Source organism: Pimephales promelas, chromosome 6 (genome assembly GCF_988280905.1).
Source record: "Pimephales promelas chromosome 6, fPimPro1.hap1.1, whole genome shotgun sequence".
Classification (NCBI taxonomy): Eukaryota; Metazoa; Chordata; class Actinopteri; order Cypriniformes; family Leuciscidae; genus Pimephales; species Pimephales promelas.
Genome location: NC_142774.1, coordinates 31,575,286 through 31,586,826, shown reverse-complemented (window position 1 = coordinate 31,586,826; position 11,541 = coordinate 31,575,286). Strand labels below are relative to the sequence as shown.

Sequence of the window (11,541 nt, the reverse complement as noted above, 5' to 3'; positions counted from 1 at the left end):
TATTTATTTATATATACAGTAATGTAACATTAAGTCAACGGCGTTCATAAACACGCTGAAAAGTGATCATGCGTGTTGATAGCACGCCAAAAATGGAAAAACGATTTGGCGTGTCATACATATGCCATTTATGAGATCAGTCTGCCTTACAAGTGTTTTATTTAACGGAATACATCACAATAAGTTTAAATGCATGCGCAGGATACTTTTGTTAGATTTTGGTGATGCCGAGCAGTGGTTTTGGAGGCTCGCCATGTATTCGATTTCTCCAATACATAAAATAAGTAAGCTTGACCAGAGTTCTTGCGGGGAGAAGAATTTATTGAAGGTTTGTAGTGTAGCAGTCCTTCAGCAGCGACGTTATCATGTCGCCCTTCAACAATCTTAACCCAAAGTTCTGTCTGTGAGACTGAACTTCATACATGAAGACAAAGGTTCTGAGCTACAAACAATAGACACCTGTTAGGATCTCCCACAGGAGATCGATCTAACTTGCTAATCAACTCTGAGCAATGCTGATTCTTTTTATTCATTCACACCATCAGATTCTATGGGCCATACATCTGAATGGTCCATTCGGAACACACCTTAGCAGACACAGACAGAGTGGATTACATCTGGCACACAGTTTCAATGTAAATTAACCTTATTACTGAAAATACAAAATCTATCACTTTACTTCCTGAACAAGTGTGCGGCCAAATCCGTGTTGCTTTCACATTCACGCGAACCACGGCGCAGTTCAGAAGCAACCGAACTCAGACCACCCCCTCCAGGTAGTCTCGGGTTCGGTACCCCAGTGCGCAGCCGGGTCCAATGACAGCGTTCACATTAGCGATTTTTCATGCGAACCGTGCCAATTGCCAATGCTTGCTGGAGCCAATATCTGTATACTCACCATTGTTTAAATGGAACCGATACTTGCTGTCCTGACCTGTCTTGAAGAGGAGCCATTCCCTGTGTAGCGACCATTGTCCAGTCTGGGGCTGAGCCGCAAGGGAAGTAAGCTACTCATTTCTCGCTGTCTTGATCTGCCTGGAGGAGGAGCTATTACTTGTGCACTTACCATTGTCCGGCCTGGAGCTGATCCGTTAGGGACCCGAGTCATTTATCTCCTTCTGCCTGAGGAAGAAGCCGATTGTGCGACATCCCATTTTAAGAAATGCTTTAAATTTGATAAAGAGTTTTATACCGGTTTTCTGCTTGGCTGGTCTATTGATGTCCTCCGTTAGCTCCTCAAGGTGGTATGCTCTCATTGACAGGTGCGGAACAATTAGTTAATGCGTTCATGTTATCAAAACTAGATTATTGTAATGCTCTACTGGGTGGTTGCCCTGCACGCTTGATAGACAAATTTCAGCTAGATCAAAACGCAGCAGCTCGAGTTCTTACCAGAACCAGGAAGTATTACCATATTCTGTTAACCCTGCATTGGCTGCCAATTAAACATTGTATAAATTTGAAAATATTGCTGATTACTTACAAATGCATTATAGTCCTTCACGTCTATTGCAATCTCGAAATTCCAGCCAGTTGATAATACCTAGAATATGAAAATCGACTGCAGGCGGTAGATCCTTTTCCTATTTAGCACCATGAAGATTCACAATCTCATCATTTAATGTTGTTTTTAGTTTTTTTTATTGTTTTTATTAATAATTATAATCATTAGTATTATGCATGTGATTTACACTTTTCATATAAATTTTTTATACTTTTCATATATATTCATAATCATTTATAATCTACATTTTTATGAATCAAACTTTTCTGAATTCTGTATGTGGAAGACTTTTAGAGTTTGGGGACTTGGGGGGAAGTTGAGTGTATTATGTTTCTTTCCGTGGAGCAGAATATACATTTCGGTGATTGATGAAGAGCAGATGTTAGCAGCTATATGTACTGTGTAAGTTCTTTGTTTGAGACAGAGAGAGGAAAAATACAGAGAGGCAACAAGGACGATCTTTGCTGGTCCATTATACTCTCTCTCCCTTATGTCTTATATAAATTGGTAAAATAAATAACATATATTGGCAGAATGACTGGTGTCTTTTCATTAAATTAAATAACAAGGGGAAACGAAGATTTTAAATCTACATTTTTGGCGTCACGAACAGGATAGCATACCCAGGCATTCGTCTCAATCATTTCAGGTAAGACTTTTTTTTCCTTTCTAAAAGTTTTAAGTCTGCCTGATGATTAGAGACAGTGACTGAAATGCTGAAAAGAACTGTGTTATTTTAAGTACCAGTTGTTTTGCCAATGAATATGGGACATAAGGAAAAATTTGTATAAAATTAATCAAATTAAATAATCAAACTGAATTAGGCTTATTTAAGGTTCTCTGAAAAGTAAACCTCAGACAATATTTGAAATGCTGGGATAGAGATGGATCTTTTTTAGAAAAAAGACCATCTAGTCAGAAATTTGGAATTAGCTGTAAAACGGTTAAGCTAGTAAAATTTGCTTGGTTATAACTGCGACGTGGTTGGATAGTGGCGGGACTGTTTAAAGAAGGCAGAGTAATCCCTAAAACATCCAGCACACCGAAGATTCGTTCTCAGTAGGAGACGAGGGAAGTTAACACAAGCGGTACTTGATTGACCAAAGCGGTTAAATGTGGCGGGACTGTTTTAAAAATGATGGCAGAGTAATCCCTAAAACATTGTAACACGCTAGAGTTATACAAGTATAAAAGGCGCCCTTGTAACTAGCTAGGATCGTGGGCATTCTGAACCTGACCGTAAAGCTGTTCAAATATTTGAGGAGACTGATCCGAGTTAACTTTAAGGGAAAAATAAATACCAAAGAAATTAATCTGAGATCAAATCTAAAGTATTTGAGAAGAAAAAAAAAAAGGAACTGTTTTGAGTTTTAAAAAGAAAACTAAAATACTGAAAAGCATTAGAGTTAACTTTTCTTTAAATTTTTCTTTTGTTCTGTGAGTGAGGGTCAGAGAAAGAGAGCGAAGCAGCCCCTCCCTTCAGAATTGCCCTGTACCTTCATACACATACACACACACATCCAGTTGGAGAGGGGGAGAGGCAGGGAGCCCCACACACACATACTTACACACACACAGACAGCCTGCAGCTCTGAGCACACACACAGACGCATCACATAGGCTGCAGTTTCTGAACATAGATCCCGTATAATTCACACACACACACATAGGCACACATACATCCCTGCTGTTCTGAGTTAACAGACTGTTCTGAGTTGCACAGACTTTTAACACTTGAAGATGGCAGCAAGTGTCTGTACCAGCAGCACAATAGCTGAATGGTATCTTGAAAAGAAGAAGAACAAGAAACTAACTAAACTTTTGAAAAAAGGACTGGACATTAATGCATCTATGAATGAGCAGTTAAGCTGGTTCGAGTCCCAAAAAGACAAGATAAAATCAAAAGCATTTCCAATTTTAGCAGCTAATTGGATTGTGAAACAAGGTGGAATTTGTTGTGATTTGAATGGAGGTCCGGTACCGCTTGTTGAAGTTATGCAGCCTCAGCTTGAAGCATACCACAAATTAAACAAAATCATGTCCATCACATGTCCAGAGAAGGAAAAAACAACCAGTGATGATTTATTTGATCCAGATTGGACAAATATAATAACTGAAGCTGAAAGGAAATATTCACAAGCACCAGTGAAATCCGCGACAACAGTAACGCCTCCACCTTACAAACCAATTTATCCACCTTTGCCTGAACAATATACAAGTTCATCTAAACCTCTGACGCAGCCTCAAGCTTCAAGATCAAACGGAGGTCCAGTTGACAAAATGTATATTGCATCTGCACAAGCAGCTCCAATAATAACAAGATCTAAATCAGCCCAGCCAAGCAGAGACATGATGAGATGTACACCAGCTCATAATTATGGATCTGACTGGGGTGATGAGACAAGAGATGATGACGTGATTACAATTGACAAAATCGGTCCTGAATTTTCTTCACCTGTGATTAAAAGGGAAGAGTCGCAACCTGAGATGATGACCGAAGAAAGACCATTTACTCCAGGAGAACGACAAGCCATTCTCTCAGCCTTGCCTCCTCTGAAGAGACAAGATCCAAACACAGAGTTTTGGCGAGAATTAGACTCTCTGGTTGAAGCACATCAAATGACACTAAAAGACATTCACACCATTGTGAAAGCTAAAATCCCAAGAGACCGATGGGAACGCCTGCCAGCGTCGATAACAACAGCCCAATGGGTAGACTTGTGGGTTGATGGCCAAGGACGACCCCTGGGTCTTTGGCAAACATTAGATGTATTCCGAAAGGAAATCCAAGAAATCTTGGGAAGCGGTAAAATTCCATTCACTTCAGTGACATTGATTAAGCAAAAGGATGATGAATCTCCAGACGAATATGCTCTGCGTAAGTGGAACACTTATGAGAGATGGGCTCTCTGCGCTAAGAAACAACCTGACAGAGATGATGTACAATTCACTGACACACTTGTGGATGGGTTTAGCTCTAAATACCAACAAGCGTTATCACTTGGAGTCAATCCAGGCGAAACATATGACCAAATTATGCAATGGGCTGGCCGTCTAGAGATGGCGATGAGATCAAACAAGGAAGAAGGAAACAAGACAAATCGAAAGGGAGTGGCGACAGCTCAATACAACATGGATACAAAGAATAAGATTGTTGTTTGCGGCAATTGTGGAAAGCGTGGCCACTCAAGAAAAGACTGCTGGGCTAAAGGTGGTGGAGCAGAAGGTCAAGGTCCATCATTTAAACAAGTCACTGCGAAAAATCGTGATGAAACCTCTCAAGGGAAGACATGGACGGAAGCACAAGTCCGTCAACTCATAGAGGGGATTATGCGTCCGCTATAGGAATCAGCGGCCCCCTGTATTAGTAAGAAAAGAGACAATCGCCTTTTCATCAATGCATTAATAGGGGGCCACCCATGTGATATCCTGGTTGACACAGGAGCCTCAATTTCAATAACAGATCTGAACCTACCTACAACAGATGAAACTATGGAAGTTGAAGGAGTTGGAGGAGGTATCACAACATTTCATAAAAGTATCCAAGTTCCACTACAAATACATGAAGATGAAGTCGTATGGACATCTTTCTGGGTGGGACCGAATTCACAAGGAAGCCTCATTGGCATGGACATACTTCCATTGTTGAACATGATCATCTTCACTGACAGTCGTCAAATCGCTACAACAGCTGGGATAATACCACACGAAGATCGCACATGTAATTTGAGTTCAGTTGGTGCAGCAAAACCAATTATCAGAGACTGGACCAAAGACGGTGTGTGGGGTCTTCTGTGCAGTTTACATCCAGAAGTTTGGGCTAAACACAAATTTGATTGTGGCAAAGCCAACATGGACCCTGTTGTTATTGAAGGGCCGACACATGCCCCTCATAAACAATACCCTATCCGACCTGAAGCAAGACGAGCCGTGGAAGAGATAGTGGCAGACTTGGAAGCTGAAGGGATCATCAGACAAACTTCATCAACCACTAATAGTCCTGTCTGGCCTGTCAAGAAATCGGATAACTCATGGAGATTAACCATTGATTACACAAGACTCAACAGTGTAACACCAAAACCGCATCCTATTGTGGCCAATCCTGCCACCATTCTGAATGATATTCCAGGAAATGCAAGAATTTTCACAGTACTAGATGTACTGTCTGCTTTCTGGTCTATACCTATTGACGAAAAATCTCAAGAGAAACTTGCCTTCACAGTGGGTGCAAAACAGTATGTCTGGAACAGACTCCCACAAGGACTTAATATTTCTCCTGTGGTATTTCACAGAACTTTGGATCAGTTCTTAACGGAGCAAAAAGCTGAAATCGAGAGTTCAGGAAGTGTTTGCCTCCAATACGTGGATGACTTGTTAATTGCAAGCCCAGATGAAAACAGCCACATATTTGCTCTGAATATTGTCCTACAAGCCCTTAAGAAAGGAGGATTCAAAGTCAACCCCGACAAAGCACAGCTGGCCAAAACCAAGGTTATCTACTTGGGCCAAGAAATATCTGTAGAGGGAAGGAGACTGACAACAGAGCGTGTGGAGGCATTACGGCAACTTCCAAAACCTCTAACAGTTACAGGAATGAGGAAAGTGATGGGACTTTTCAACTATTGTCGTCAGTATATTCCTGATTTTGCCAGCATCACCAGCCCCCTCATTGACTTGTACAAGGGAGGAAAGCCTGGAATGGAACAGATAAACTGGACACTGGAAGCTGAGGAAGCATTTACTTCAATGAAAGAAAAACTGACTTCAGCCCCAGCCTTGGGACTTCCTGATGGACGATTGCCATTTCATTTGTGGACCAGGGTGGGAGATGAGACGTACTCAGCAGTACTGTGTCAAAAACCAGGTGATCGATACAAACCAGTTGGATACTTTTCCACAAAGATTCCTGTTACAATGATTGGTCAACCACGATGTATACAAGCTCTCGATGGTGCCACATGGGCAGTGGATGCTGTGGAAAATTTGATAGGAGCACAAACAATCATATTGCATACTCCACACAGTATAGTGACGTTGCTGAACAACACAAACATCAAGACCATTACTGATGCAAGGAGAGCAAAATGGGAAGCAACTTTGTTGAACAAGGATTTGAGAGTGGAAATCATCAGAGACACATCCCTTAACCCTGCAACAATGATGATCGAACCACACGAGGGAACACCACATGAGTGTGAAAAACAAGTAGAAGAAGAAAGTCTTGGTCCTGTTAATCCAACACCTCTTGAAAATCCAGACAAGGAGTTATGGGTCGATGGATCCAGTTACTATGTTGATGGAAAACGACATACTGGATGGGCTGTAGTGGAAGCTGATGGAAATGTCGTGAAGAAAGGAGCTCTTTCTGGGCATTTTTCAGCACAAGTAGCTGAGCTCATAGCACTTGCAGAAGCTTTCGAATTATCGGAAGGACAACGAGTCAACATCTACACAGATAGTCGTTATGCTTTTGGAGTGGTCCATGACTACCTTGCCCTGTGGAAAAAACGTGGACTTATCACCAGCAATGGGAGCGAAATACAACATGCTTCCATAATTCGTCGTTTGATTGCAGCATGTCACCTACCCAGAGAAGCAGCCGTGATCAAAGTAAAATCACATCAATCTGACAAGTCCAAAGAAAGTCAAGGAAACACGGCAGCAGATGCAGCGGCCAGAGAAGCAGCACTACTTCCTCTTACTCCTGTTACCTTGGTACAGGAAAACACCGAAGATAATCCTGAGCTCCGCCTTCTGTCATATCAAACTGAGACAGATGAAGAGAAAGAACAATGGATAAAAGCGGGAGCGAAAGAGGATGATCAAGGTATCTGGAGAATTCCAACAGGACAAGTGGTGATGCCTATCGGAACAAGAAGGGAACTAATGCAGCTGTATCATGGAAAAGTACATGCTGGAGCAAAAGCAATGAAAGCTCAAATCAGCGAGACGTGGTGGTGGCCACGAATGATGAGAGACATTGATGATTACTGTAGAAGATGCTTGATCTGTCTGAAAGCAAATGTTGGAAAATCTGTAAAGGTGCGGATGTCACATGCACCCAGACCAACAGGTCCATGGACACATCTCCAAATCGATTTCACAGGACCTTTGTCACCCAGTGGAGGGTACCAATACATTCTAGTAATCATGGACAGATTTACTAGATGGGTGGAAGCATTCCCAACAAAAACCTGCACTGCTGAAGCAGCCGCACGAGTGATGGTTGAACAAGTCTTTCCTCGCTGGGGTCTTCCATATGAACTTGATTCTGACAATGGAACTCACTTCACTGGAAAACTGATGAAGGAAGCAATGAAATTGATGGGGATTAAACAGAAGTTTCACGTCCCGTACAGACCTCAAAGTTCAGGCCTAGTGGAACGCATGAACAGATCGTTGAAAACCGCTCTTACCAAGGCCATTCTGCAAACTGGCCAAGGATGGCATAAGTTGTTACCCGCAATTTTGTGGAATCTGAGAGCAACCCCGAACAGAGTGACGGGACTGACTCCTTTTGAACTGATGACTGGAAGAGCAATGGTTCTGCCTCCTGATGCTCCGCCGCCTGCGGGAACAGGAGGAGACTCTACTTTGTTCCAAGAGAAGCTACGACGCTATCTCACAATGCTGGACAAAGCAATCAAAGACAATAATAAGAAAGTGCGAGAAGCTCAACAGCAATGGGATGAAAAACATACCACTACTGACATTCCACACATTCCTGAGTTAGGCAGTTTTGTTATGGTCAAACGTATTCCCAGGAAAGGTTTAGAACCTAGGTGGGAGGGGCCATATGAGGTACTCTTAACAACAGATACAAGTGTCTGCCTAAAAGGGAAGGGTGTAGGAACAGATAGATGGTATCATTGGTCACAAGTTAAACCTTGCTTAGTGAATGAACAAAATGATGAAGGCTTAGGACCTGAGATTGAGCACTGTTCACTCATTAACTTTGGGAAAAAGGAGTGATGATTAATTATTTTTCTGCTTCCATTTCAGGAATCAATTCCATTGACATTGATTAGAGATGGTCGCAAGTTATTCTCGATACACAACGACAATGGTATGCTTGTTTTTAATTTTACTTGGCATTTACCAAGGAAGCCAAGCTTTATGGACTCCTCGAGTTCAAGAAATTACTTGGAATGCAACCCTGAAATCTGGCCAACGTTTTACTCTACCCTTTATTTCCAGATGGGGATTATGGGATTGGGTGCCACGTAATGATAAAGACCTTGCTAAATATCGAGTGGGCATCTACGGTGGATGTAACTTTCACCACCAATGTTACAAAAGCAGAGTAATTTGGCCGGTGAAAGATGGGGGGTATACCGGTAGTGCTCAAAGACGAGAAATTTGTTCAAAAGAACAATGTGAAATTGTGGGGTTAAACCTCATAACATCTACTGATGTGGAAATTAATTTCATTTTGAATCGTACCCACATGCTTACAATATGGGATTCATTAGCCCTAGGCTGTATCTATCCCATAGTGTTACCATGCGAGGGGTTTCTGTGGGATGCTACCTCCAGGACAACTAGATTCAAGGGAAATTACATACGAGTTTGGCATTCGGAAGATGCGAATGAATATTGTGAGACTGAATTAGAAACTGGGGAAATTGGACGGTGTTTTTATCTTTCTGCGGGAAAGACAAACAAAGCTAAAACATGCCCAAGTACAACTATTGCACCAGCTCATGGTATATTGTTAGCAAAGGAAACCAAAACCTTGATAAACGAAGCTCATATGGTGCGACAACGCATTAATTATAACTTGATGTCTCTTCTTACTGTTTATGATCAGTCCTATTGTGGAAATTTCACAAAAATTAGGAGCTGGTTGGAAAAAGAAATTAAATATTATACCTCTAAGGATCCTCTTGGAAGTCGAAATCGCAAACCTCGAAGTATATGGGGAGACATAGCGGGGGTATTTGGCTCTGTCAATTCAATTAGTAATACTGCTCAGCTGAACCAATTAAGTGAGTACTCTCAGTGGGTGGGAACAATGACCGGCAAAGGACTTACTGAGACTCTTCAAGGTTCTCTACATATTATAGCAGCGGGTCAGCATCTTAATGACGCAGCGAGGGAATTGGCAGATGCATTAGTGAAATCGTCTAATTTTGAGACACATCGTGCAGCGTGTTTATTTTTGGCTCAGAATTTGAAGGATCAAATGGTAGAGGATATTCAGGTTATTCGAATGGGGCAAGTTCCTGAGCGAATAGCGGAATCTTTGTTATGGGTTTTTGGAAAACAACTTAATTTGACTTCTGCTAAACATGCTCCATTAGTTAAAATTGCAATCAATGAAGATTCGTTATCAGGTTCTGGAACATTACCTTTGATTATGGTCTGGCCTCAATATGGGAAACGCAATATTATGACAGTTAGACGATTCCAATCAATGGGGGTTAGACAAGGAAATTCAGTAATTAGATTGGGAAGGAATGGATATTGGGCTGAAGGTGAAACACCAATGATTTCTACTACAGACTGTTGTATTGAGGAACATGAGTGGGTAATTTGCTCATGTTCTACGATGTTTAGTCTGTCTCTTAATGGATCTGCAGTTTGGGAAGTAGTTCCTTTAGATCAAGCCACAGGTGCATGGCAGGTGTCAGAAGCACAGTGGTGTATATTACATGACGGAATAAATGAAAATATGATATACGGAGGAAAGCTATGTCCAATTCCTTCTGATCCATTTTGCGTTGAGATTCTCTATCCTCTTCAATTGGGTGGAATTCATGTTCCACATGTACAATTGTTGCAGTTAGATCCACAGTGGTGGAATAATGATTTGGTGGAAGAGAGGAATTATGAACTCTTTGAAATGGTCAAGAGAGTTAAAGCAAGCGTTAAGGCAGCTCAAGAGGAGGGAATTCAAGCAATGGGTCATGTTATCGTAGCGAATGGAGTAGCTAAATTGATGTCCGAGAGGAAATTAGCTCGAATTCCAGGGAATTTAACATGGTTGGAATGGATAGTTTTGACTATGGTAGGAGTTTTTGTGTTTCTGTTAGTAATAAAACTTATCATATATGTGATAAGAAAGAGAAGTACCAAACCTTTTAGATTGGTTATTACTGACAAAATGGATAGAACCGAGAATGGAAAATTCGGAGTGAGATAGGAGATTTTATACACTACACTACTTACAAAACACAACCTCACAAACAATGAACACCCGCTTACTGATTTACAAACCCAAGGGATAGGACCCTTTAACATCAACGTTTATTTTAATTTCTTATTTTGGCTCGGAACTGGAGGAGTTAATTAATTAACGAGTTAATTAATTAATGAGTCCAGGCACGGGCAGAATACTTTTTTAGTTTTTCTTTTCTTAGATGATTGGGGTTCATTTTAAATGCTTACACATAGATGTTAAATGACACATAGCATACAGGGACATAACATGGGTTGGGTTTTTGTTTGTTATTTCTTTTCTTTTCTGTTTCAATTCTTTTGTCTTCTATGTCTATGTCTTGGTCTACTATTTCTCCTCAGCACTATCACTTCAATAGGTTGGCCACCTGGAGATGATGGTGTGGAACTGACGGCCGTAGTTCCAGAGGAGGGACTGAAGATTCACAATCTCATCATTTAATGTTGTTTTTAGTTTTTTTTATTGTTTTTATTAATAATTATAATCATTAGTATTATGCATGTGATTTACACTTTTCATATAAATTTTTTATACTTTTCATATATATTCATAATCATTTATAATCTACATTTTTATGAATCAAACTTTTCTGAATTCTGTATGTGGAAGACTTTTAGAGTTTGGGGACTTGGGGGGAAGTTGAGTGTATTATGTTTCTTTCCGTGGAGCAGAATATACATTTCGGTGATTGATGAAGAGCAGATGTTAGCAGCTATATGTACTGTGTAAGTTCTTTGTTTGAGACAGAGAGAGGAAAAATACAGAGAGGCAACAAGGACGATCTTTGCTGGTCCATTATACTCTCTCTCCCTTATGTCTTATATAAATTGGTAAAATAAATAACATATATTGGCAG

General features: G+C 40.8%; 2 protein-coding genes across 2 annotated transcripts; both read left to right on the top strand.

The window, feature by feature from the left end:
* Positions 1-5,155: 5,155 nt before the first annotated feature.
* On the top strand, positions 5,156-8,476 carry LOC120488778 (uncharacterized). The gene has a single exon (XM_089132828.1). The coding sequence runs from the start codon at positions 5,156-5,158 to the stop codon at positions 8,474-8,476; it is 3,321 nt and encodes a 1,106-aa protein (XP_088988954.1).
* A 58-nt stretch (positions 8,477-8,534) lies between these two features.
* LOC148978751 (uncharacterized) lies at positions 8,535-11,126 on the top strand. Its single transcript, XM_089132827.1, has 4 exons — positions 8,535-9,016; positions 9,050-9,866; positions 10,290-10,489; positions 11,027-11,126. The coding sequence occupies exons 1-4, from the start codon at positions 8,535-8,537 to the stop codon at positions 11,124-11,126; spliced, it is 1,599 nt and encodes a 532-aa protein (XP_088988953.1).
* The last annotated feature ends 415 nt before the right edge of the window (positions 11,127-11,541 follow it).